The following is a 27,980-nucleotide window of genomic DNA, read 5'->3' as shown; positions in this document are numbered from 1 at the left end:
GCCAACCCGCCCCGCCGCACCCCACAAAGAAAAAACAATAAATAAAGCATTTAAAAAACAGAAAAAAAAGGAAGATATGCATGAAAAATAATAATAATAAACCACATCACAGACTGAATGCTGTGAAGCAACAAAAAAAAAAAAATATTTGCATTAAATCGTTCTCTTTAATCGTTTAAAATCTTAAAAACATTTATTTTAAAAAAAAAAAAAAAGAAAAAGAAAAAAGGCAAGTACTTCTTATTTAATCCCCCGAAAATATCATACTCTGTAAGAGGTGGAGCTGGGGGTGGTGAGGGGGTGAGGGGGTGGTGTTTAGGGTGGGGTGGTGGTGGTGGTGGGTGTCTTTGTCCACAATTGGCAAAAAAAAAATAAAAAATAAAAAAAATAATATATATTAACAGCAATAACTTACAATTCATTTATTCTAATTCATTTAAACGACTGCTTCTTGATTTATTGTTCATCTCCCATAGGAAGTTCAGTTCAATGCATCTTTATTGAGAACATTTTAAATAACATTTAATAATAGTATAAAAAAAAAAAAAAAAAAAAAAAGAAAGGCTAAGTAATAACAATAACACTGTCCTGGGTGAGTGCAGTTTGTGCGAAAGAATCACCGACACTTTAAAAAACAAAAAAAAAAAACCCAAGAAGAAGATCTAGATGATGTGATCTAAAGCGTTGTGATTCATATTCTGCCCCATCGGGTCCTGACTGTTGCCCCCCGGCCCGTGTAGACCCGCCATGCCGCTCAGCTGAGACAGCATGGCGCTCTGGTCCGACCCAAACTGCTCCATAGCGTTCTGCTGCTGCTGCTGCTGCGACGTTGCCTGTTGCTGCTGCTGCTGCTGTGGAGGGACCACCATTCCCGGGTGGTGCTGGTTCAGATGACTCGGGTGCGGAGAACCCGTCTGCATCTGCGGCGAGATGTGATGGGGCGAGGGCTGAGGCTGCATGCGGGGCGACGGGCTGGAGTGCGGCGGCTGCGACTGGGGCCTCGGCGACGGCTGCGGGGACCGCACCTGGTTTGCCAGCGACGTTTGCATCGACTGGCCCTGCAGGTGGGGGTGCGGGGACGGGGCCATCTGCTGAGGCTGCTGGGGGCTCATGGGGTTGCTGTGTTGGGCCGGTGAGCCGCCGGGGCCCAGATGTTGCTGCTGCTGCTGGAGGAGCCTCTGATGGAGTGCCTGCTGGAGCAGAGCCTGAGATGAAGATGCGCCGCTTGGAGGGGGTTGGGGGCCCTGAGGTGGCTGTTGGGGGCCTCCTACGGCCCCTCCACCTGGTCCTGCGTCACCCCCTGGCAATCCAGCCATGGTGTTCTGCTGCTGCTGCTGCTGCTGCTGCTGCTGCATCTGGAGGTGGTGCTGGTGCTGGAGCCTCTGTTGGAGCGCAGCTGTGGCCTGCTGCTGGGCCACTGATCCGGGGTAACCTTGCCCCGGCTGGACAGGGGGGCCACCAGGTTGCTGAGGGCCAAGGGGTGGACCCCCAGGTGGACCCTGTCCCACTGTGGGAGGCTGCATCCCGGGTTGTCCCATGAATCCCTGCCCCTGTGGAGGCTGCGGCTGCTGGAACTGACCGTGATTCACTCCCATTTGCTGTTGCTGCTGTTGTTGTTGCTGCTGTTGCTGAAGATGTCGCCTCATGAGCAACTCTCTAAACTGGGGTCCGTTCAGATTCCCCATCTGTGGCCCCTGACCCGGCATTCCTCTTCCTACTCCTTGTTGCTGCTGCTGCTGCTGTTGTTGCTGCTGTTGTTGTTGTTGCTGTTGGAGAACTGCCACCTGCTGCTGCTGTAAACCAGTGAGCATCGGCCTCTGTTGCTGTTGCTGTTGTTGTTGCTGAAGCTGCTGCTGTTGTTGTTGTTGTAGCTGCTGTTGCTGCTGTAGTTGCTGCTGTTGCTGCTGCACCTGCTGCAGCTGAGCCATAGTGGTGATGTTCACGCCCGTGCCTCCCTGACCCCCCATGTGCATGCCTGGCTGTCCGGGGCCAGCAGCGCTCATGTTCACCTGAGGGCCACCTCCCGCAACGACATTCCCGACAGGACCGCCCGCGGGACCGGGCCCTCCCGGGACGCCTACTGGTCCGCCAGGGCCCCCCTGCCCGCCTTTGTATTTTGAGGCCCTCTGCTTGATGAAAGCCGCCATGAGCTGCGGATTCGACCGCAAGATGTTGAGGACTTGCTGCTGCTGGAGAGGGGAGCTCGGTGAACGGAGAGTCCGCAGCAGATCCTGGAGCGCTGCTTGAGGGATGTTCCCACCAGCGGCACCTACACCAGGAACCCCAGCAGCTCCAGGAACAGCTCCACCTGGGACCCCGCCACTAGCACCTTGCTGCTGCTGCTGTTGTACCATATTCATCAAGGCAGCGTGGCCCTGGACTTGTTGTTGTTGGTGTTGCTGCTGTTGCTGTTGCTGCTGCTGCTGCTGCTGCTGATGGTGTTGAGCTGCCATCATGGCCGAGTGGCCCATTTGGTTCACCATCGCTTGTCTCTGCTGGGGCGGCATCCCCTGGCCGGCCCACTGCTGTTGTTGTTGCGGGTTCTGGAGAGGAGCGCCCATCCTCTGCTGCTGATGCTGCACCTGAGGAGGTAGCTGGCCCGGCGGCAGATTGCCTTGTTGAGGCGGTTGCTGCTGCTGCTGCTGCTGTTGTTGCTGCTGCATCGGACCACCAGGGCCGACCATCATCCCTGGAGGAGCGCCCTGCTGCTGATCCATGTGCGCCCGAGCTGCAGCTACCGCTTGGTTCTGCTGAGCCATGCCCTGCGGCCCGACCATCCCTACTGCCCCTGGGTGTCCCATACTCATCTGCTGACCTTGACCCTGTTGGTGGTGAGGAGGGATGAGGCCTGCTGCCTGGGCGGCTTGTCTCTGCAGGGCCATCTTCCTCTGGGCATCGGCCACCTGCTGAATCTTCATCGCTATTTCTACTGCTGCCGGCGGCGGGCCAGAGGACGGCTGCTGCTGTGGAAGGGAAGGTTGCCCCTGCTGCTGGTTGTGAGGTTGCTGGGGCCCCACGTTCCCAGCCATAACAGGCCCACCAGGCTGCTGATGGGGAGGCGTAGCGGAGCCAAGCACTGGTTTACCCTGGGACGGGTGCATTGGAGAGGACGCCTGTTGTCTGCCAGCGTATGGAGGCAAGTTGTTGGGGTGTTGTTGTTGCTGAGGGTTGGTCCCTGCTCCACCTTGCTGCTGCTGCTGCTGCTGCTGCACCTGAGGATGCATCTGCTGCTGCTGATGATGCTGCGGAGAGTTCATCATCCCTCCTGCCCCACCTCCTCCACCTGCCATCTGCTGGAACTGGTGATGAAGAGCATGTTGAGGCGGCATTCCTACTTGTTGCTGTTGTTGCTGCTGCTGCTGCTGCTGTTGTTGTTGTTGCTGCTGCTGCTGCACTCCAGGACCAGGACCCATTCCCTGCTGTTGGACTTGAGGCATGATCTGAGTCGGAGTCTGGGGAGTTGGGGGTTGGGTTCCAACTGATGTCGGCGTACTGGGTGCCGTGGTGCCGTTGTTTCCTGGTGATGGAAGTCCAACAACAGGTCCGCCCGGTGGCCCTCCGGCTGCCTGCCCGACCCTCTGCATGCTGGCCATCCTCCTCCTCAACATTTGGGCTTGCTGGAGTCTGTGCTGCAGCTGCTGCTGCCGGAGCTTTTGCTTGATGTTCAGACAGAACGGGACGGGGCACTTGTTCTCCTGACAGTGCTTGGCGTGGTAGCAGCACAACGCGATGAGCTGCTTGCAGATGGGACAGCCGCCGTTCGTCTTGCGCTTGCAGCCCTTCGTGTGCTGGACGACGCGCTTCATCTTCTGGCAGGACGGCAGGGAGCAGTTGGCGTTTCGGCACTGGCACGCGTGGACCAGCGACTGGATGCAGCGCTGGATGCTGAGGCGGCGGGAGTCGCCGGGGCTCTGGGTGGCCGCCGCCGCCTGGTTGTTGCTGTCATCATCCAGGCCAAGCCCCAGTTTGTCCATCTTGTGCTCGTGGCGTTTAGTGTTGTAGCAGGTGATGCACAAGTCGTAGTCCTGGAGAAGGAAGAGGAATGGGAACATAAATATGAATCTATGGGAATAAGCCTCTAAACATCGGTTTCATAAACGTTGTACATGCACCTCGTCTTGTTTTGGCTTCTCATCTGTACCGACCACCAACATGCCCTGACTAAAGTGGTCTTTTGTTCAACTAATGATGCTTTAATCTTAGTCTTCCTGGTTCCTAAGTCTAAATCAACAATCAACAATCATCTGGCGCTCACCTCGCAGACGGTGCAGTGGTAGCGCGTCTCCACGTGGTGTTTACACTCATTGCAGGTGTAGACGAAGCGGTCCTGGCTCTGGTTGTGGAGCTCCACCAGCATACACATGGAGCTCCACTTGGACCTCCTGAGCGAGCTGAACTCCAAGTGCTTGTCCCTGGCCAGAGTCAGAAAGGCGTCGCGGCCGTCCATCAGGTCGCACGCCATCAGGGGGTCCGGGTCCGTGATGGGGGGCAGCGAGTTGGCGGTGGGGCCGGCGATGAGGCGGATGACGAAGAAGACCTGAGGATGAGACGTTTGTTTATATCAAGAAGCTTTTAAAGAGGTTTTTAGTTAATAGATCTACTGCTCCAGTGCTTACCTCCTTATGCTTCTCCATGGTAGCGTAGAGCTTTTGGGACAGATCATTGGACACGTTGGGCATCCCGGGTTTCTTCTTGTTGGCTCGGCTCAGGCTGCTCTTGTTCTTGCTCGTTTTTTTGTTGTTCTTCTTTTTGGCATTTTTGCTGTCTCCCTTTGTGGCCTGTGAACGATTTATTTATTTAATTTTAACGTCAGCTTCAACACAGGAAGCCAATGAAGATGATTCATGTCTTGTTCTACTACTCACATCTGTGCTCTCGTTGGAGGTGCTGTTCTCCTCCCGCTTCCTCTCCTCCTCCTCCTCCTGCTCCAGCTCCTTGATACTCTCCTCCAGTACGTTGGGCCAGAAGTCGCCCTCAAAGTACGGCAGCTCCTTGGCACTGGTCAGCCGGTCCTCCGTCGCTTGCTTGAAGATATCCTAAAGAGACAAAGCAGAGGGAAGGAGAGTGATTATTATGATTATTACTATAAATTCCCACATATTTAGTTGCTGTTTTCTCAAAGAACACATCGTCTCACCTTGTAATCATGGACTATTCGCTCAGAGACGGCCTTGTCCAGCATCTTTTTGTACCACTCCTGCAGGCGTTTGGGCTTCGGGATCTTCTGGTCCATTGGGTGACAATGGAAGATGTAATCGTCCCCTTCACTGGGAGGACAAGCCCAGATGTGACCCGTTGTATACCTGAGACAGGAAGAGTTGTAATTATTGAGAAACATGAAGCAGGTTTCCAGGTTTTTTAAGTTTGAGAAAGTCTTAATCGTTCTCTTACCCCAGCCTTTTGACATACTCCAGGTAGCCGAGCAGGATCTCGTGGTACACGACGGTCCTGAGGTGTCGAGGTTTGAAGAAGTGCACGCTGTCCAGGTAGGATATGTAAACTCGTCTCTGGTTGGGAGGCGGGCAGTCGGCGCCGTACTCTTGGACGTGCATGCCGAAGAAACAGACGTCCGCGCCGTCGATGTCCTCGAACGCGAACAGGGCTTTCATCCTGTACGGGAAAGACTCGGCCATCTCTCCGCTGTCCACAAACCTGGAAGAATAAATGAACAGCTGAATGAAACCGAATTCTCCAACCTGGGATTGGTATCTTTGGTCACTTTAACCGAAGTACAAAGGATTTAATGCAGGACTGTCATATAAGAATGCATTAACTAGTGTACCTAATGAACTGGCCAGTGACTGTAGATACCGGCACCATTACTAGTACTGATACGTCCTGACTGGTATCAGGATAACATCCCTAGTTGAGGGAATCTGCATTTTAAAGCGTCGTCCCACCAGTTTGAAGAAACATCTCTGACGTTGGTTACTTACTGTAACCCCTGATTCTATGAATATGTTGCTGTAAAACATCCCTAAGTGACAACTATCAAACGTGATCAGAACTCCATCATCATAAATGTCTTTCATTCCCAACCCAAAACGTACATCGGCGTCAGTATTCGACCGCTCACCTGGACTTCATGCCCGGCTTGACCTCGACCACCTTATCCGAGACGTGGACCACGCGGATGGTGACCTCCCCGGCATCGGTGTGGCACTGCCGCTTGAGGTAGTCGTTCACCCTGCTCTCCAAATAGTTCCCCAGCTTGGTCTGAGGAAGCCCTACGAGTAAATATGGCACTGGTTAGTAGTTTTAATGTCTGGAGACAGAGCTCCACGTTAAAGAAAAAAAGGTATTACTGGAGAAAGTCCAAGTAAAAATTTAACCAAAACAGCACAATCCCTGTTCATCAGACTACTAGACGTTGGTTACTTGTTGTAACCCCAGATTCTGTGAATATGTTGCTGTAAAAAACATCCGTCAAACCTGATAAATGTTGTGTTAAATTAAGAAATATTTCTTGTTTTGATGTTTCTCTTGGAGGATTTAATGGTACTTTACCAAATCTACTGAATAACTTTTCATTTTGACACTTCTCGTTCTCAAATTCAGCTACGGCGACTAGTGGTTCCAGTTTTATTAAGCGTTCGGCTACTACTACTGCTACTACTACTACTACTACTTCTTACTTCTTTTGGGATTTTGGCAGTTACTGCATGAGTCGGGGTCTCTTGATTAATGAATTTCCTCTCTTTGCATGTTTAGGTTCGGGCTTTTGTACGTATTCAACGTCATCAATGAGTATCACGAGTCATAGCATCCCCGATTATAAGCTTAATTTGTGTTTTATTTCCCACGTTATACAATTAATTTATTGTTTAGGAACTGATCGAGAATTGGATTGATGAGCAGAATTGATAAAATCAAATCAATTCCCATCCCTACTGCTTGTTTGCTGCCAGTCATTGCCTTTCCTCCCGAAATACGCTCATTTGTGGTCTTTGTTCGTGTCTAATTTTCGTAGATTTTGATATAAATTTACATATAAATGTGGATCTGAGGGCAGGATGTAAACACAAAGGGAAGAAGGGAGGCGGGACTGTAAAACACACGCATGAAAACGACAGCTCAGCGTTATTCCACTCACTCTTGGCTGCGTATTTGTTCTCTTTCCGCGTCTTATTCGCCTTTTTGAGGCAGTTGTCGCACACAAAGCTGCAATAAAGAGGAGGAAATAATAAACGGTTAGAAAATGTGCAGGTTAGCAGCAGCTCTGTCACAATAAGCACAGAAGACAGTGACTAAGTGGCTTCAATCAAGACGTAACTTGGGCCTTTTCATGTCGGCCGTCCTTTATGTAAACAACCGTAATGACTCTGCTTACGTCTTTTAATTACGAGCAGGCCACACAAGAAGGAAGATCAAACTTTGGAGAAATTTGCTCAAGATTTAAAAAAACATGAAGTCTTAAATAGAAGTGTGTGTGTATTCAGTCCAGCACTTTTACTGATTTCAAGGATCACAGATTTATTTTCCTAGACCTCGTCACGCAAACAGAGAGTGTAGAGTGTACATGCTGGCTCACCCTGAAGGCCATATGGTATCATTATGCAGGACACAGATCTGGTGCATTTTACGACCGCAGTCGGTACATTCCACAAGTCTGAGCGGAGAGAAGACAAAAGGCAGAGACGACGTCCGGAGTTAATAACGAGACGGAACAACTACGAGGAATATAGATCTGGAAGCAACGAGTGAAGTGGGACACGTACAGCTCAGGGTCGAGGGTGTCGTTCTTCTTCCGCTGGAACTGGTCTTTATTGATGGACCTGAGGGGAAACATCGGACAATAAAACCGCTGTAATCGATGCAATTTCTCTGGAGACCGTCAGAAAAATAGACGTTCAACACGTGCCAATCGGCTCGTTATTTTACCACCGCACGGCCATTATGTTCAGCTTTTCACTGTAGAAGAGAAATCAATAAGAGAGGAAGCTATTCATGATCTTGTCTGAGCTGCTCTTATATCAGTTAACCACAAACTAAACGCTCCTTAAACGACAATTATCACAATTCATTAACAGTTTAGTCCATAAAATCAGATCAACTAACCAATTAGTGTCATTATAAATTAAGATTATTCTCTGGAAGAGTAAATTAAGTCGTTAAAATTATTTAATTAAGTAAAAATATTCATCAGATCCTGGGAAAAGGTGATGTTTCAAACTTTAAAACTATTTAAAGGCAAATAAAAAGGAGAATACTAGAAGTTAAGGGAATATAATATAAACCCATCAGTAAATACATAAATACACTTAAAATCTAAATGAGAATGTAGATGTACAGGGAAATGAACAGAAGTTAAATATATATAGAAGGAAATTATCAATTTATGTCACAAATAATATTAAATCTATTTTTTGGTGCATTTAGTGTCTTTACTGAATAAAATGTATTATTTTTTTTAATATTTTCACATCTGCTCCTCCATAATATATAGCTATGTTGAGACGTTAAATAAGCTGTTATGAGCTTCTGTCAAACAAGGCAAGTTTTCTAACCAGAAGACTGGAAGTTAAATATCATCTCGTTACGGCCAAAAAATGTGCTTTTATAACATCTGTCTTTTAATGCTTAAAGTAAGAAATGTTTATCTGGACAAGAATTGTTTGAGGATCTCTTAGCTTTAGCTCTCTATTGTTATATTTGCTGCATTATAACTTAATATTTTTTTCTCCATGTACTAAATTAATTATTAATTTTGATTTTGGCACTTTAGGTCCTCCATAAAATATATTTTGAATATGGTGATATCAGCTGGATGTTAGCTGTGAAAATAAAGATTGCTAACCTAAAAGGCTACTTAAACGGGAATATTGAATGTTCTTATTAGGTTCCGTTTGTTCTTCTGTTTTAATTGCGAATGACTGGCATTAAAGCTGCCAAAAATCTCAGAAGAAGAGTTAGAAGAAGCGTAAGAAGAAGAGTTAGACGAAGAAGAAGAAAGGTTAGATGAAGAGTAAGAAGAGTTAGAAGAAGAAGAGTTAGATGAAGAGTGAACCGAAGAGTTAGATGAAGAGTCAGATGAAGAAGAAAAGTTAGAAGAGTAAGAAGAGTTAGAAGAAGAAGTTAGATGAAGAAGAGTGATAAGGTTTAGATGAAGAGTTAGATGAAGAGTTAGATAAAGAGTGAACCGAAGAGTTAGAAGAAGAGTCAGATGAAGAAGAAGAAAAGTTAGAAGAAAAGTTAGATGAAGAGTAAGAAGAGTGATAAGATTTAGATGAAGAGTTAGATGAAGAAGAAAAGTTAAGACGAAGAGTAAGAGTTAGATAAAGAGTGAACCGAAGAGTTAGAAGAAGAGTCAGATGAAGAAGAAAAGTTAGAAGAGTAAGAAGAGTTAGAAGAAAAGTTAGATGAAGAGTAAGAAGAGTGATAAGATTTAGATGAAGAGTCAGATGAAGAAGAAAAGTTAAGACGAAGAGTAAGAGTTAGATGAAGAGTGAGACGAAAAGTTAGAAGAGCTAGAAGACAGAGTTAGATGAAGAGTAAGAAGAGTTAGATGAAGAAGAAAAGTGAGATGAAGAGTAAGAAGAGTCAGAAGAGGAAGAGTCAGATGAAGAGTGAGACGAGAGTTACAAGAGTAAGAAGAGTGATAAGATGTAGGTGAAGAAGAAAAGTTAGACGAAGAGTAAGAAGAGTTAGAAGAGGAAGATGAAGAGTGAGCCAAAGAGTGAGAAAATTTAGATGAAGAGATAGATGAAGAAGAAAAGTTAGATAAAGAGTAAGAAGAGTTAGAAGAGGAAGATGAAGAGTGAGACGAAGAGTTACAAGAGTTGGAATACGAAGAGTTAGATGAAGAGTTAGATGAAGAGTAAGAAGAGTTAGAAGAAGAGTTAGATGAAGAAAAAAAGTGAGATGAAGAGTAAGAAGAGTTAGAAGAAAAGAAGAATTAGAGTTATAAGTACAAGAGTTAGTAGAAGAAGAAGAGCTAGAAAGAAGAGCTTCCTTAATAGTTTATTTAAGGTCATATCGCCTTCAAAACGTTTATTTACATACAAGCTGTTGTGTGTTGTGCATGAAGAGGAAGTAGAGGAAGTTAAGATGCGATGATACTCACGTCTGAGGCTGAGAGGGGTCATCCCCCAGGGACACACTCTCGCCTTGGATTTCGTTGAAACACTTCTCACAGAAGTGGTACCTGTCAGCAAGAAGCCCATATTTTGGTGAACTACACCGTTCGTCATCAGCACAGCCAATCACAGAGAGGGCACGAAGAAGCAGCCGCCAATCAGGGCAGGGCGGGGCGGGGCAGGGCAGGCCAGGGGGCGCACACACAGGAGGAGGAGGAGGAGGCAGAGGGCAAGGTAGGTCGTCGCCAGCAGCCAATCGTGATGCAGGGTTTTTGTGTGGGCGGGTGTTTTGATTTTGCGCGCAAATTTTCGTAGTGGATGATTGGTCACACCAAAGCAGGCCAATGCAGACATCACAAGCGTTAAAAAAAAGGAAGGAGAGAGGGAGGGGGGGAGGGAGAAGGGAAGGGAAGGGGGAGGGACATGGGGAAATGAATATTAAAAAAGCGTGAAATAAATCGTTACAGGTCAGACGAAGACAATGGAGGGACAGAGGATGAGGGGAGGGGGGGGGGGGCAGGATGTGAACAACAACCAACAGAGGACAGAGAGCCAAGGCAAAGCAAAGATTAGCGTCAGACGTCCAGTGGTAAACAATAACAACATTACAGCAACATGAGACCACTAGGAGCTGAGGAGGAGGAGGGCAGTGAGGAATCTCCAAACATGAAAAGGTTGGATGAGGAAAAAAAATAAAAATAAAATAAATAAAATGGTAAAGCAACAGGGACCCATCATCCTTCATGTGCATTTATAAAGTGGGAGCCTTTCTTCGCCACTCCACACTCTGCTAGTAAATACCAGAAAATACGAGCAGTCGTTTATTCTCCGTGCAGATTTACTCAAGAGGGGAAGCAAAGCCCCCCGTTCAGACCTTTAAGTAACATCCGTCATGGTCAGTGTGATCACAAGTGACCAGCTTTAAGTAGCCGTGATCACACCTGGAATTAAAGAGCCAGAACTTGGGATCCGATCTCAGCTTGTCTGTAAATAACCAGCGACATCATTTAAAGAGCAGAAAAACACTGTCTCCAACGAATCTCTACCTACTGCCGTTTCAGAACCATGAACGTACACCGATCAGGGTGTCCTGTGGTGTCTGGCAACAGGATGTTGTTAGTGGGGGGGCTTTTTGAGGGGAGGGGCCTCTGTGGATCATCCCACAGATACTTGATCAGTTTGGGATCTAGTAAATTTGGAGGACAGGTCAACACCTTGTGCTGTTCTTCATGTTGTTTTTAGGTGTTCCTAAAGTGTTTTTGTGGCTGCATCCTGCTGCCATCAAGGAGTGTCATTGCTATGGGGTGGGGGTCCCTGGTCTGGTCTAGGTGGGTGCTACATGTCTAAGTAACATCCACACCAATGAATGACAGGTCCAGAAGTTTCCCAGCAGAACGTTGAATCGTCACAAGATGGTTTAAATGTTATTCACTTCTCCTGTCAGTGGTCATAATGTTGTGGCTGATCCGTGTATTTTGGAACAAGCTGTAAAGTCTCTCTCTCTCTCTCCCTCTCACTGAAAGTACACAGGTTATGTATTTATCGATCTCCACCCTGACGTTAGTTATTTAAAAGACACAGATCAGATTATAACTGAACCCTGGACCCTCCCAAACACGGTACTTTTACTGTTGCGCTGTTTGAAACAGAGACATTAATCTCTGTCCGGGTCATTATTCAAGACATACGTCACTTAACTCCACTTGGCTTCTTATACACTCATATTAATTCATTCTAATTTAGATTTATTCATAATTTAGTTACAGTTCCTAAGGACAAAATCTTTTAAAAGGCTCTCATGATCGTCTCTAATAGTCGTTGAGTGAATGAGTTGATCCGCCCTGTTGAGCAGGTGGTCTTTAATGTGACCCGGGACTCACTGTGTGTTCACACTACCAAAGGAAGGACTTCAAACGTGTCCCAGACCGCCTCCACATGTGGGCCCGAGATCGGATCAGCGTTCACATCGGTACTTTAAGCAGGTCAGTTACGATCGGATGTTAAGGTGAGGTCTGAACGGGGCCAACGGTGCAAACAGATAACGAAGACGGGAGCCCACTTTATGAACGACAACATGGTGAAATTTATAAAAACAAAAAAAACTAAACGGTGACTGTGGAGGTGTGAGATGGTGCCAGGGTGGGTAACCATTTGAGGCCAAATTATAACTCCTCTGTGATTGATTGATTGATGCTAAGCTACAGGAAGTACAAATCAATGTGCAGAATATATAAAAACACAGACGTATCTGATCTCACTGTACATCGTGGGGGGGGTGCTGTTTGAATGTGCATCGACAGATCTTACCTGTTCTGGTAGCTAAAATAAGCAGCGTCGCGTTGGATGGTGCATAATTGTTTTCCGTAGCAGCAAAGAGTTTGGGGGGAAAACTCGTACTGGAACAGAGACGAGAAGAAAGTGGTTTACGCAGATGAATGAGCTCAGTCTCCAGTCTTTGTCCTAAGCTAACTGGCTAACGGCTGTAGCTTTAGGTTTGGATTTCTACACCTAATTAAAACCCATCGCCCGGTTCTGGCTCACCTTCCTCCCACAGCAGTACCCCAGGCCCTGCATGACGGGGTCGATCTCCGCCTCAAACACCTCGGCCAGCTTGGAGCAGTACTTGTAGACGCGGGACGTCTTCCGGTTGTAGAGCCAGGCGTTGTTGAACATCAGCCAGATGTCGTCCACGTACTGCCACGGCTCCTGGTACTGCCCCGTGTCCAGCTTCCGCTTGATGGTCGACAGGTCCATGGGGTTCTTCACGATGTCGAAGTAGTCCTGGTGTGGGAGAGGGGGGCGCCGTCCAAGATTAGAGGGGTGGAGTTCAGAGGAGGAGGGAGAGAAGAGGGGTTGATCACCCGAAGGAAGAGGAGGAAGGAGGAGGAGAAGAAGGAGTTGAGAGAGACAGGAAGGAAGGTGGAAGTCGTCGTCGTCGTTGTTGTTGGCATCGTGTGCGATGAGGGCGTCGACCAGGCGGGACCAGAGATGGGAGAGAAGAGGGTGCAGGGGGACAATGTTGTTGAGCGCTGCAGAGAAGAAGGTTCGCGTGCAAACAGAGAGACATGACAACTTCTGCCCTCCAGCTCTCTGCTTTGCACCCTACACTTAAAATAATAAAATTAAAAAAAAGGTCCTGTTTGTGAACGGGGGCCAGGAGACCGCCACAAGTCCGTCCGACCCCCTGATGCTGGTTTAGAAACTACTGCAAACTGAAGCAGCCCAGACAATCTGATTGTTGTTATCATTATTATTATTATTTAGCCGCAGAGCTGGGAGAATTTTTTTTTATGCCGAGGTCTGAAAGAAAACCTCCCAGGCCCGGGTCTAGGTCTAGGTCTAGGTGGTGGAGATCAGGGTGCAAAACCAAGAAGAACAGAGCAGTGGCAAAAGCAACAGGCAACAGACAAGAGATCTACCGTTTATAAGCAACACGGCATTAACAACGCCAGCAGCGTGAGTGGCAACGTGGTGGCGGGAGTTAAAGCCGACAGTGCCGAGGTGACGCGAATGTAAGAGGGACGGACTCTTTTCCCATTTTTATTAATAAATTAATTAATTTTTCTCCTGTTCCGCGTCTCCAGCTCTCAGCTTCGTTCCTCAAACTAAAGCGTCGTTTGAGAAAGGAGCCGAGATGAGGGCGTGGAAAAGAAAAAAAGGCTTTCAACTACAAAAAAAAATAATATATATATATATAAAAAATTAAAAAAAAAGGTGAATTTCAAAGAGAAGGGTCCATCTCGGTGTCACCATGGCAACAAGAGCAAGGAAACAGACCCTCGTCTTTTGAGTGGAGCTGCGTATTAACCTGACGAGATCAGATTCAGGCTTATAAATAATAATAAATCCCACCGGTTTGAGGTTTTTAAAAAACATAAAATATAAGTTTCATCCTCATTTGGATGCATAAGTAAATAAAAATAAAATAAAAAGGTCTCGTCCCACCTCTACACACTGCCCACCTGGACACTGTCACACTACTACTGGTGAGGAACTGAACTAGAAAGCTAGCAATGGAATACTACAATGATTTAAAAAAAACAAAAAGAAAAAGAAAACATGATTAAAACTCTAAAATGTCAAAAAAGCAAAAACAAAATAAAGTGATAAATGAAAGCAACTGGCTCATGAACTGCAGGATGTGTCCTACCTTTGTATATGTGTGTGATATTAATTAGGCCGTGGATGGGTGTTTGGATTATGGGATGTTTTCAATACGTCCGATTTGCTTTTGTTCATAAGAGTCATTGCTTTGATTTACAAATGAGACACACACACACTTTAAAATCGTCTTCTGTCATGCAGTGTGACAAAAGTCAACGAAAACAGCAAATTAAGAATGAAGTTATCGAACATGGAACAAAAAGAAATATTTAAAAGATGAAAACTAGATAAATAAAATAAAATAATAAAACAAACAAATAAATAAAAAGGGCTAAGTTTTCAGAGGAGTGGAAGCAAAATGGCAGCCAGTGCAGTCCCTTACCAGGTTAGTTTTGTTACTAGTTCGAATACGTACGGGTATTCCCAGTAACTGGGGGTCCACCGGCTGACGGAAGGGAAGGGACTCAGGGTCCTGCCGGTACAACGCCTCCAGGGTGGGCATCAGAGCCTGGCGCAGCTCCTCCGGCTTAAAGACTGGAAAAGAAGAAGAAGAAAAATAAAATAGTTGACACCATTTGTTTGACACCAGCTACCAGCCCGGATACAGATACCAGTATCAGTGGGGGGGGGGGGGGGGGGTGCAGCATATCTGGATATAAACTGAAGTAGCAGCTCAGATGCAACTGCAACCACTGTCACTTCATGTTACGGAGACGTTCTCTTCTGTACTCATAGAAACCAGGGTTACAATATGTAACCAAAGGAAAGGTGGTAGCAGCAGGTGGAGGTAATGCACCCTAAGATAAAGAAGAGGATGGAGGTAAGAAGAAGAAGAAGGTAAGAAGGGAAGAAGAAGGAGACGGTAAGAAGAAGAAAAAGGGAAGAAGAAGAAGAAGAAGAAGAAGAAAGTGAGAAGGCAAGAAGAAGGAAAAGAACAAGGGAAGAAGGAAAAGGAAGAAGAAGAAAGTGAGAACAAGAAGGCAAGAAGAAGACGAACAAGAGGGAAGAAGAAGTAGGAGAAGGTAAGAAAGGATAGAAGGTGAGAAGAAGTAAGAGGAAGTAGAAGAAGGTAGTAAGAAGGTGAAGGTAAGAAGAAGAAGGAAAGAAGATGAAGAAGATGGAGGAGAAGGGAAGAATAAGAGAAGGAGAAGGGAAGAAGAAGAAGGTGAAAAGGGGAAGAAGAAGGAAAGAAGAAGAGAAGGAAAAGGGAAGAAGACGGAGGAGAAGGGAAGAAGAAGAAGAAAAAGAAGGTAAGAAGAAGCAGAAGAGGGTAAGAAGAAGGGAAGAAGGAGAAGAAGGTAAAAAGACGAAGAAGATGGAGAAGGTGAAGAAGAAGAAGGGAAGAAGATGGAGGAGAAGGGAAGCAGAAGAAGAAAAGAAGTAGAAGAACGTAAGAAAAGGTAGAAAGTGAGAAGAAGAAGGAGGTGAGAAGAGAAAGAAGCTTTTGTAGCCACCATCAAAATAAGAAAACGAATATTAAAACAAGGCCAAGTAGTAGTACTAGTAGTAGTATCGGTAGTAAACCTTTTAAACCTTCTATCTTAACCTACTCCTTCCTGAAGACCTTCAGGTCCAGAATAAAGACCCTTTAAAACAAGATACATGCCTCTATGTGTGTGTGTGTGTGTGCGTGTGTGTGTGTGCGTGTGTGTGTTATTGTTGAGCACTTGTATTAGAAGTCGGTATCCATGACTACACAAATGAGTACTTGGTCGGACAACGGGCTTTTCTTTTCTGTTGAACAGTTTTTAATCTGATAATTAATTCTTGAATCTGAAATAAAGTTAAAAGCTTCACAGCTAATGAACACGAACATACAACAGCTTTCTTTATTTTAGATTTTCTAGACCGCTCACAAGTTAAATCTTCAGCGGAACATTGAACAAACCACTTTACGGCCGTTTAAAGGCCGTCCTGTGCTTCAAGTGCTTCCAGTGACGAGCGAACACCGGCGCCATTGTGCAGAAAACGGCGGCGGTTAAAACCAGCGGAGACTCTGTACTTACTTTTCTTCTTGCTCTGAGCGCTGGCTGGGGAGCTGCTGTTGCCCGCCGACCCTGAACCCTCCTCTTCCTCTTTGGGCTCCTTCTTCACCTCGGGCTTCTTGTCTTCACTCGTCGCTACCGACACCGTCGACACAGAGGACGAGGACGTCTCCATGGGCTCGCCTTTACACCCGTCTCCCGATAGCTTCTCCTTCTTGATCTGAAAGGCAGCAGTCCCGTGTTGGTGTCTGGACCGACCTACTGAGTAACGAATCATTTCAGACGACCTCACCTCTGGCTTCTCCTCCGTCTTCACGTCAGACTGACCCTTCCCCATCTTCCCCTTGCCTTCCCCTTGGCTCTCAGCTCCTTCGTCTTCATCATCCTCCTGCTTCTTCACCTCCATTTTGCCGTCTTCCTGGCTGGAGGCGGGACCCTCTGTGGCGGGGGCGAGCTGGGAGTTGGGATTCATGCTGCTGGCGACCGAGGCCGGAGAGGAAACGTGGCCGTCCGCCGTCAGAGGAGGCTTCGGAGACATCTACAAGAAAAAATATGTAGAGATGCAGCGAGGTTTGGAGACGACGTAACGGATCACAGGTACAGAGGGAGTTTAAAACACTCACCGGCGTCTGCGGTCGCTGTAACGGCACGTGAGCATTCGGCGTCGGCACCGATGACGCCTGGTTCGAATGGGGGCCCGAAGAAGGGACGCCCCCGAGCTGTTGATGCTGATTGGCTTTCTCAGAGTTCACCGCCTGCCCCGACGACGACTGCTGCTGCTGCTGCTGCTGCTGCTGCTGTTGTTGTTGTTGTGAGGCTTGTTGCTGCTGGGGGTGCGGCGGAGGGGGCAGCTGGGGCGTCCCGGGGGTCTGCGGCTGCGGCGTCTGCGAGCGCGGTAACGTCGGCGGCGTCTGATGCGGCTGAGGCGTCAAGCTGCGTGCCGGCGACGGCGAGTTTGTTCGGATGGGCGGGCAGTGCGGGAAGGAGTTGGGCTGGGTGGCGGATGGAGGCAGGTTGGACAGAGGCCCAGCGCCGCCGGCGTTAGCGGCCGAGTTCATGGAGCCTCCAGGGGCGCCGGGGCCCGGGACAGAGGAGGCGGACTGAGCTGCAGGGCTGCTGACCGGGAGGGAAGGAGGCGTCGACATCTGGTTTTGCTACAGGAGACACACAGGACGTATTTGTAATTAGGACGGTAAAGATACTTCTGTTTAAGGACGTCCAGATAAAGGTATTTTGAAAATCTGATCTTAAATGTAGAACAGAGAGGGTAGCTCGTACTTTGTGTTCTCTACTCCAGAACCAACTCTAAATATAATAAGTTTTCTGCTTTTACAAAAGTTGCCCGGTTCCGTTTCTCTCTTACCGGCGGCCCGGCGGTCGGCGCTCCTGGCTGGTTCATGCCAACGGGACCGGAACCGAGACCAGGACTGGAGCCGGGGAACTGGCCCGGAGGAAGGTACTGGTTCTGTAGCTGCGTGGCGTTGGGCTGACCCATCCTCACCGCTTGTCCCATCCCCATCTGGAGACAACGAAACGAAAACGATGAGGGACGTGCGAGGAGTTAGTTCGGCCAAGGTTTGAGTTTTCATCGAGAGAAGATTTAGTGCTACTTCCGACCTACAACATAAAGGCCGTGGTACTGACCTGGTTCATTGGAGGATTAAGAGGAAGAGGCGGCGTCGACCTCTGACCCATCGACTGCATCCCCAACTGCCCAAACTGGCTCATTCCTGAAAGTTGACAAAAAATAAATATAAATACAAAGCCGTCAATCACAGAGACTTCACATTTCAGTGTTATTTAAAATCCATTTTGCTCAACAAGCCTCTCTATAAAGACCCACCTGCAGGGTTCTGCATCCTGTTCCCCATCTGATTGGGTGCAGCCGGTCTGACCATGGTCGGATCAGCGTGAGGACCGTCTATGAGTTACAAGAAATCACATTTGATCCTTTCTCCTGTATTCTAGTTTCTATATTACGTGTTTGTTTTACAGCAGTGGTGGTGTAGAAGTGTTTACTTACTGGGAGGAGGCCCCGGTGGGAGGCCGGAGGGAGGCAAGCCCGGCTGTCCAGGCATCATGCCCTGCTTCTGCAGCCGCGTCCTCCTCTTCTCCTCCAGCTCCTTCTGGATTTTGTAGATCTTCTCCGCCAGCAGGTGGTAGTACTCGGCCTGAAGGGTGACGGCAGGAGGAGGACGTTACAACACAAACGAAAGCCGACGCTCGTGCCACATTTATCAACGCGTTTCTTACCCTACTGTTGGCGGACTCGTACATGTCCCCTTCTACTTTTCGAGCGTACGCCACCAGGTTCTCCATCCGCCGATCCTTCAGCGCTGCCGGGTCAGGAGTGGGGAAGATGGCCTGCACGCTGCTCACACACCAAAAACCCCCACGCACGCACACGCACAAAGTTATAATTAAATACCCAGTAATGGAGACGCCAAGATTGGAAATTGTGCGTCCTATTAGAAAACAAACCGACTCACAGCTTGTGGACGAGGTGGTTGCGGAGGTCTTGCGTGATGTCTTCGTGCCAGGATTTCCTCATGCCTGCAGCAGAAGGAGGAGTTGCCGTGGGCATGGAGCCCAGGTTCACACTGTCGCTCATCAAACTGAGGGAAGAGAAGGAGTTTAATACCTAAACCTCTATAAGAATAACCCCGACTCAGTCTGTGACCGATGAAAAGCAGACCGACCTCTGTGCAGTCATGCTGTTGTGCAATAAGGCGTCTGGCAACAGGCTGGACTGTTGGTTGGGGCCCTGGACCCCCACCCCACCGTTCACACCCATCGAGCCTCCTCCTGAAACAGAGATAAGATTTGTTAAAATAAAGGAGCACGTCGTCTGCATACGGTGACGCACAGTTTTCTACATTTCTGCATAGAAATAACTCAAAACATCCTGAAAGTAGAGAGAGAGAACCCAGGTAACAGAAATATTACGCTTGTGCATTCACTGACTCAGGAAAATGAGCCAATATTACATATCAGTGAGGTGCACCTCCAGGATTAGAGGTTAATTTCAAGACCAGTTTAGAGTCCGTCTGTTTAGAAGTGTTTCTATCGACGTAACAAGACTCAGGTGTGGTTCAGTTCCTGGTTTAGTTTTAAACAAATCAGGGATTAGTCTCAGTCTGATTTTCCCAACACATGCTTGTTGGAAGCGTATGACGGCAACGGACGAAGGAGAAAGAGTTGCTGTTGCTCGTCAGGCTGGAAAAGGTTAGAAAACCATCTCTGAAGAGTTTGATATCCACAAATAATCCACAGTCAAGACCGACTGAGATGAAATGGAGGAGATTGAAGACGACTGTTCCCCTCCACAGGAGTAGTGGTCCACCAACAAAGATCACTCCATAATAGGCTGAGAGGTCCCAAAGGAACCCAGGGGAACTTCTCAGCTGTTAATGTTGATGAATCCACCACCAGGACAAGACTAGATGTCTATTTTAGGTTTTAACTTCTTAAAATCATTAGAACTAATTAGGGACGCAACGAAAATTTATGCCCGAAAAAACGAAAATTGCTACGGTTGTTTCGGTGATAAAAAGTTTCGGCTGAAAATGGCCCGAAAGTGCATTTTTCATGTTTTTGGTCGAAAAAGTTCGGACTTTTTATCACCGAAACAACGCGTGCAACAACTTTTCAGTGCATCTCTAGAACTAATGTTAGCGTTCAACCTCCAAAGATATTAGTTCACACTGAAAGTCAACGGCTTCACATCTGCCGCCAAAAAAGTCTAAAACCAAACTTGAAATACCAAAAATTAAGATAATGTGACATTGATGAACTAACCCATGGCGTTTAGGGACCTCATCCCAGCCTGTCCCGGTAGCCCCTGGTTGGACATGCTTCCCTGCGCCGTCTGCTGGGGCATCTGGTTGCCCTGGTAAGTGAGGCCGAGCGCGGCGTAGGCCCTCTCTATGGAGCTGGGGTCGATCTGGCTAGGGGGGTTCAGGCTGGGAGCGTTGGACTGTCCGCCCGGCACACCTGAACCTAAAGCGTTCACCAAACCAACGCCTGCAGTGTTGACTAGAGCTGTGGGGGAAAAAAAAAAAAACACAATAAAATAAATAAACCGTCATGAAATTAAAACGGTTTACTTTGATTTAGAGACGCGAGCGAGCATGAAGGGACACTCACACTGCTGGTTCCTCTTGTCTCCGGCGTTTTTCAGCGGCAGACAAACGGGACAGTCGTGTCTTGTGCAGTTCTTCCAATGAGAGATGATCTGTCTGGATGAGGCACAGTGCGCCACTGGAGGAGGAGGAAACAGAAAAGAAAAGAAGAGGTGAAAATGAGACGGAGACACAGAAAGAGAGAGAGAGAGGGCGATTGAAGTGAGAAATAGTGACAGGGTGAAGGAGGGAAATGAATAACGAGGCGTGGATGAGAGCGAGAGAAAAAAAAAGAAGGAGAAAGAGTAAGGAGGGAGAGACAGAGCAAGTTATTGTGTGAGTCATTGAGAGGAATAATAAAACTATGTCCAGATGGAGACTGGACGAGAGAAGAGAGAAGTCTCGGTCGAGACGAGGCGGCTTAAAGAGAAGATAAGTCAAGATGACAGGAATAAAAACTGGAGGAAAAACCAAGCTGGATTAAGAGAGCTGCTACGGTCTGTGTACTTCCTGGTATTTCAAGGTTTGGTTTTAGAAAAATACAAAAGAAAGAAAAAAAAAAGAGCTTATTTGATTGATATGAAAGGTCTTGTAGGTGAAAGAAAAAGAAGAAGAAGGAGTTTCCATCAGTCAGTGTCGGCCTAAACGGAGCAGGGACGTGACTTTGGGACAATGTTCAGATGTAATTTTAGACTTTCTGGCACGAGATTTGTCATCTGAATTCATCTCCGAGAGTTCGCCTTGTGAATCTGGAGAAGGAACAGGTTTATTTAGTGCTGAACATAATGATCCATGTCTGAGAAAGAGAGACCTGGAAATTCCTCATGTTGAAGACTACTTCCTGTTTCATCGAAGGAAAACACGAGGGTTTTTCACTTTTACTTTTTAAACCACGTTAGTAGAAAGAAAATTAACTTTCTCTTTTTTTGTTTTTAGACCAAAGAAGAAACGAAAGGTTAATTTTTTCTGTTTCTGGCTTTAAAACCAAACCTGAAATGCCATAAAAAGCCCAGACCTGCTACAGACTCCCTATAGACTGCTTACTGTTTCTGATGTAAACCAAGTCTTATAACACAATAATCCCTCAGACTCACCCTGGCAGGACTTGCCAGCCTGGCAGTGAGTCATGTGGTTGAGCACGTTCTTCATGGTGCGGCAGTGAGGCAGGTTGCACTGTCGCACCTCCCCGTTGGCCTGCTCCCTCCGCTGGCACTTGTGGGCGTGGAGGAGGAGGACCAGCTGCTGCTGAATCAGCTTCCGCTTCTCGGGGTCCGCGGTGGGGGGCGCCGAGCCGGGTCCGGCCCCGACGGCGCCGAGTCCGACCTGGGGACCTCCCACTGCTGCCGCTCCGCCGACGGAGACGCCGCCGACCGATCCAGGCTGCTGCTGCTGGGGGGACAACGGTAGAATACGATCAGGGAGATATGTGGTAGCAGATGGGACACTAACGACACTGGGTTTAAAAATCTGTTTAAGAATCGAACTGATCTTGATTTGAAAGATCCAACATCGATTCATAAAATCCTCCAATTAATTTTTAAAGGGGAACTACTGTTTTTTTACAACCTGGACCTTATTTCTGGCATAAAATATGGTCGTATACTCACCCATATAACTTTTGTGTAATTTGTATTCCTTCAGGAGATATTTAGATCTGCGTATATCCATATAGTGGGAGTGAATGGGGCACCGAAACACAGCCTCTAACTTACGCATCATCTGCCACGAAACGCGTTCTTTTCACCAATTTTTTTCCCCCCCCGAGGTTGTGGATGAACCATAGCAAATTACACAAACGTTATATGGGTGAGTAAACAACCGTATTTTATGCCAGGATGTAAAAAAAAAAAAAAAAAAACAGGAGTTCCCCTTTAATCTCACCAGAGTCTAGTTTCTGCTGAATCCGGTAAAACCAAGACATTAGTCAACATGTGGGGGACGATCCAAAACATGACAGAAGCTCCAACTCTTAGAGCAACGTCAGCCCCGAGCGCAGATTGGATTTAAAAAGTATGACGACTGAGAAAAGCTGGACTAAAGACACGTGAAAGATGAGAAACTTGAGGGAAATATTGTGGAGATACCAAAAATTTTGTGAGAATCTCGCTCATAACCAAGTAAAAATGATTTGAAACTGAAATATATCTAAATGAACTGATATCAAATCAGGAAATACCCAGCTCTAGATAATAATCCCTTTTCATTAAACGTTTTCTAAGTAGTATATTTAATTTTAACAGTGGTTTAGTGGTCTAGGAGGCGGCCCAGCTTCCCCAGCACACATGAGTTTTGTTGTGGGGTAAAGTTGGTCTGGAGTCTCTCCATTGGGAACTGATTCTGCTCCAGCAAAGATCAACCGGACCAATCGGATCATTTGGTTGGAAACGAAGAAGATGACTAAACAGTTTAGTGGAGTTTATTTACAATAAAATGACTCTAAATGATTAGACTATCCAGTTGACGTAGAGGTTTTATCGGTTGAAACACGCCACATGGCTACTGCTCGTCTAGCCCGAGCATTAAAGTCGTAAACTCTTTGAGAACGTGAAAAACTTGGCTCATCGGTTACCTCAAGACTCAACAGGTTTTCGTCATTTTTCCCCAACAGGAATGGATCCTCGCTTTGGTATCGCTTGTCCGAACTTGTGACAGTAAGAAGGGAAGTGGGGACTTTAGTTGGGGGTCAGAAGACCAATCATGAGGCCAACAAATGGTCAACTAGGTGTTGGAGGCCACGTTCCCGGGAAGAAAAATGCTAGATATTCGGTTACGGCTAATGTAATCTCTACACACAGATACCTGGATATGATAAATCATCATCAGACGACGGCTGAAACACACACACAACGGTCGGTTTTAAATATTTTAGAGAGTAATGGAACGAGAAGGATCAGCTACAACAGTGAGCCGTTAGATGAAGAGCTGCAGCTTCTCTTCAACCAACTACATTTAATGCAGCTCAGTTGTTTCACCGTTGCTCACAGAGTGACTAGTGACTGAGAAGTCGTTGCACAATTTCCCCCAGAGAAACGAGGATAGTTTATTCTGCTGATCCACTAATTCACTTAACTCCAGTGACTACAAGTATCGACACGTCAAGCAGGACTGAAATACTCTGCCTTAAAAGCTGAAATGTGAGTTTAATGTGCGGTGGAGGAGATTAGACTTTAGATTTCTGTTGAGGTTTTCAGTCATCCAGGTCACGTTATATTAAAATAAAAAAGGTAAAATGAAGGCAACTGGACTCGTTAGGTTTTATTTAAGACGTTTCATCCCGGTCTTTGGGTCTAAATGACTGGTGGGGAACAAACCAGGTGGACATCGTCCTCAGATAATAAAACTAGGGCTGGGTGCTTTAGCTTTACTAGATATTTCAGTTTCTAAACAATTTCACGTTGTTGTCATTGGTTCCTGAGATATATGGCACAATATTTTAATATTCTAACTCTTGTTTCTCATCTTCCGTATGGCTTTTATTTTGCGAAACGCATTTGAATGAAATCCCAGCTCCCCCACAAGGCTTGGATGAAACGTCTTGTTTTAGTTTTTTTTTGGACGTAAGGAACAGAAATATTTATAAAATCCTACCATGCCAGGCATCCCTCCTTGACCTGCCGACACCTTCTTGTCCATGCTGAACTGGGCGGCCATGCTGTTGGGCAGACCTGGCTTATTCTGGAGCTGTGGGCCCAGCCCCGCTCCGTGCAGCCCCTGGCCCGCCGTCTGGCCGTACGGACCGCCATAGGGGCCCGCGTTGGCCATCATATTCATCTGGAGAAGAGCGGAGGAAAGGATTAGGAATCGAGCGAACAGGCCGACTTGGAAACCAGCTTTGGACTGTAACTACTTTATCCCCTAGCTAAACTATTCTTCATTTCAGTGGCAGCAAATCAAACCCACGACTATTTGAAAACAGTCTCATGGTTTATTCCCTCTGAGAAAGTTGATTCCGCCGCCTCGCACGGCTTCAGATGCGCACCTCGATTAAACCATGTAACGGTTGTTTGTTGTAAAGATTTCACACCTTGAGAACTAAATCTCAACCATCATGTGGGATATCGACAAGCAAGGAGGTTAACCATCGATACCACAGAGTGAACTGTGACACAGCTGTGAGTCCAACACATAACCACACTCTCGTCTGCACCTGCACCCCAGAAACCGGGATGTCTCACACGAGCAACTGCTGCACGCCTGCTTCATTAACTCTTTCCTGATTTATTTTAAACTAGTTTTTACACCCGTCGATATTTTACAAACACACACGAGGAGGCGAGCGGTGTCAGGGAAATCCCAAATACTTCTGGATTATTTGTTGTTATCACTCTGAAACACTTTTAAAGTCTTACTCCACATTTTCAATCCGTTTTTTCGCCGATAACATGGAACAACAACTAATTTTAACTTTAAAAGAATACACTACTGCTTAAAATAATAAAACTTGGCCTCCGACAGCTGCTTTAAAACCCTCTAGACGTCTGTTTCTGTCTGATCTCAGTGTACCTACCTTGCTCAGTGCTCCGGGCTGCTGAGGCCTCATTCCCGCCTGACCTCCGGCTCCCATTTGCTGACCGCCCTGCTGCTGCTGCTGCTGCTGTAGGGTTTCTGCCAATAGATTACTATTGCTACCCATTCCTGCACTTCCAGGGTATCCCATTCTCGGCGAGCCGTTCACCACCTGCCCCCCCATCAGCCCCTGCTGCTGCGGTCCAGTGTTGCCCTTCTGGGCACCCATCATGGCTGCTGCCCGACTGAGCGCCTCCACTCCTCCAACCATTCCAACCTGCTGCATTAATCCAGGCTGCTGCTGCTGCTGCTGGCCCTGGGGGGGCATGCCTTGAGGTCCACCGGGGGTGACGCCCCCCATCATCCCCATGGAAGCCCCGGATGGTGTGTTATTGGAAGCGGGGCCGCCCTGCTGCGCCGACGCTCCGGCGCGTAAGAGTTCAGACAGCTGTTTGTGTTTCGCAGCAGCATCCTGGCTTCCCACTCCCACACCGAGCCCTCCAAGGCTGGTGTGGAGCTGGCTGGCGTCCCCTCCGTTGGTCAGCCCCAGGTCTGAAGAACTGATGAGCTCATCCGGGAGGTCGTGCTCCAGATCGAAGAATGAACCGAAATCTAGGGCACGGGGGAACAGAAAGATAAATAACCAGGAAACTCTCGTTCAGTTCGTTGACATTTATTGACTTAATCTAGAGCCGAGACAGCCGGTGCAGCGGTGGCCGCCTCTCGCGGGCCCTCTCTCCTGGGCATCAGCTCGTGGTTTGGTGGGGTGCCATACATGAAGAGGGAACGCAGTGGGGACATGGTGAGAAGCCGCAGAGGGGTAAACACTGCAGCGGCTAGGCTGGATGTGTGTGTTAGAGCTACAGCTACACAACATGAGAGCGTGAAACGGGAGGGAACTCGACTGGCACCGGGAAGCAGATTTCTTTAAACCAAAACGTAACCGTCTTTCTTCAGATAACTGCACATTGGCATCTCACTAAGTCCCTTCCCGACTTTAAGCCTCACTCCTTGTTCTCGCCACATTTGGAGCTCAGCTAATTAAGGAAATTAAAGGGAGATCAAGCTGGAGATTCTCATTAATTTAGTTTCTGACCTAGTGGTCTTTACTCTTCACCGGTGCATAATTTTAAAGCCTTTTTTTGTGGCATTTGTGCTGTACATGCAGATAGAGCAAATAAATACACTGATCATTAAATCTGTGTAGTTTCAACAGCATGCACCTGGAGGAAATGTAATTCTTGTGCAACGTGTGCACATGAATTCGCTTGCAAAAACGTTTAAATCCACATTTAGTTCAAGTTTTTTTTCTGCAGAGTGAACAGCAAAAAAAAAAAAAAAGGAAAAAAAAAAATTTGCAGCGCAGTGTCACGGTTCAATCAGACAATGGAGGGCGAACAAGAATGGGCTTCTGAGGCTAACACCGCTGGCACAACCGAGAAGCTAAAAGCCGCCAAACAAAAACACATTACAGGAAGTGAAAAAACACCGATTTGCTTTTATTTTATTTATCTAAAAACGGCGCAGCAGTTTGATAAAAACACACACACACATCTCCACCTACAGTCGCGCCGCTGCCTCCAAACTTAATGAAGAGTGGAACAATAGCTAGCTTGAGCACAACAGCTCGCTACAAACACGGTGTAAAAACACGACATTTAACACTCAAAACGTGTTTTTTCTCAAAGAGCATTAAAGGTTAGAGTTTACGCTAAAGTTTCCCCCCACACACACGAAGCTAATCATCTTTTATTTTCTTTGCTAGCCTGCTACCGAGCTCAGCTGAGCCGGTCCGGTGGCGGTGGGGGGGTTAGCTAGTTAGCTAGCTCGCTCGGTTTTTTTTAGCTACTTTCTCTTTAAGCTAATTCGGGAAATTCGACTTTACTTCAGGTAAATGTCCGTAAAACGGGACGTTTAATGAATGTGAGCCGTCGCAACATGACTTATTAACTTTATAAAGTGGCCGGGGAAGTTGAAGCAAACTGGGGTGACTCGACTCTTCCATTGTTTGGAGGTGGATCTTAAAGAGTTGCAGCTAGTTAGCCTGTTGAGGCTAACGCATCAAAACACAAGTTGCTCCCGCGGCTAGCTCGACATCACGTTTCCTCTTTAGCGACCCAAACTCTCGGGTTAGCTCTTTTTAAAAAAAACACAACACACGGCTTTATTCGCGTTTTTAAAAAAGTGGTAATGTTTGAAGCAGCTCGGATTTTTTTTTTTAAAATCGAGTGGTGCAACTTCTTCAGCAATGAAGAGGAGGAGGTGGAGGAGGAGGGGAAGAGGAAGGGGGATTCTTCCAGGGTTAGAAGAGGGGGTAATTAGCACATTAACAGCAAAAGCGTGTTTATGTTTCACCCAGATAAAGTAATGCATGCAGTATATTTACCGTTTCCATCACTGGCAGACACGGAGAGAGTTGGTGAGGACAGCTTGGGCCTCTTGGCTGAAGGCGGGCCGGACTCCAGGACATTATCGGCCATATTTTTGACGGAATTAAAAGAAAAATGTGTGTAAATCCAAGGTGGAGGGCGAACGTATCCCCCGTTTTTTTTTTTTATATATCCTGCAACCCTTTAAAAAGGAAAGGTTTTCCAATCGTTTCCCCCCACCGCTCGGGGGGGACGGCAGGGGAGAGAGGACAGCACTGTTGAACTCTTTTTCCAGCTCTCTCTCTCTCTCGGTTTATTCCTCTCTGCAGATATCAGTCCCCCTCCTCCTCCCCTGTCGGAGATTTTGTTTCTTCGCAGATTTGAACAGGAGGAGGTGGGAAGGTGGAGTCGGCGAAAAAGGCAAGCGTGTGCGGCCCTCTTCTGACAACCTCATGTAGCCTCTTCTTCTGCGACACAAAACCTGTCCCGGGATCCGTCCTCGGTGCTGCTGCACTCAGTCCTCTCCGCCATAGTCGGCGGATGAAAAATAAAATAAAAAACCTTTTAAAAAAATGTGTTCAGATCTTGTGCAAGAAGAAAAGAAAAAGAAAAAAGGAGATCCAAAACTTCAGCAACAACTCTTCTCCTCCCCCCACTTTCTCTCATGCAACAGTTAATATTATGAGATCATTTAAAATCTCTCTCACCTGAGCACACATCTCTACCTCCTCCACGGGGAAAAAAAAAAAAAAAAAAAAAAAGGCAGTCAACCGGTGTGTGGAGGATCTGAGGTGCAGGAGAAAGAAAAAAACTACTACT

General features: G+C 47.1%; 1 protein-coding gene across 5 annotated transcripts; it reads right to left on the bottom strand.

Moving 5' to 3' along the window:
* Positions 1–26: 26 nt before the first annotated feature.
* ep300b (EP300 lysine acetyltransferase b) lies at positions 27–27,904 on the bottom strand. 5 transcript variants are annotated; one of them, XM_084570327.1, is made up of 30 exons: positions 27,179–27,904; positions 24,794–25,404; positions 23,875–24,057; positions 21,381–21,675; positions 20,312–20,425; positions 19,964–20,206; positions 18,865–18,970; positions 18,655–18,780; positions 18,419–18,536; positions 18,189–18,336; positions 18,009–18,086; positions 17,810–17,895; positions 17,529–17,684; positions 16,789–17,319; positions 16,458–16,703; positions 16,187–16,385; positions 14,563–14,714; positions 12,618–12,857; positions 12,384–12,472; positions 10,064–10,174; positions 7,719–7,775; positions 7,532–7,609; positions 7,094–7,161; positions 6,077–6,227; positions 5,392–5,652; positions 5,138–5,303; positions 4,866–5,036; positions 4,617–4,778; positions 4,256–4,537; positions 27–4,025 (listed from the first exon to the last, which is right to left on the bottom strand). In XM_084570327.1, exons 1-30 carry the CDS (start codon positions 27,270–27,272, stop codon positions 663–665), a joined length of 8,685 nt encoding a protein of 2,894 aa, XP_084426453.1. In that variant the 5' UTR covers positions 27,273–27,904; the 3' UTR covers positions 27–662. The 5 variants fall into 5 exon arrangements, with proteins under 5 accessions (XP_084426453.1, XP_084426455.1, XP_084426456.1 ...); XM_084570329.1 differs by having other exon boundaries at positions 10,064–10,144; XM_084570330.1 differs by having other exon boundaries at positions 10,064–10,144; positions 14,596–14,714.
* Between the last annotated feature and the right edge of the window lie 76 nt (positions 27,905–27,980).

Source organism: Chelon labrosus, assembly GCF_963514085.1.
Source record: "Chelon labrosus genome assembly, chromosome: 21".
NCBI classification, from domain to species: Eukaryota; Metazoa; Chordata; class Actinopteri; order Mugiliformes; family Mugilidae; genus Chelon; species Chelon labrosus.
The sequence above is the reverse complement of the archived record's forward strand: the minus strand, read 5'-3'. Positions and strand labels throughout refer to the sequence as shown.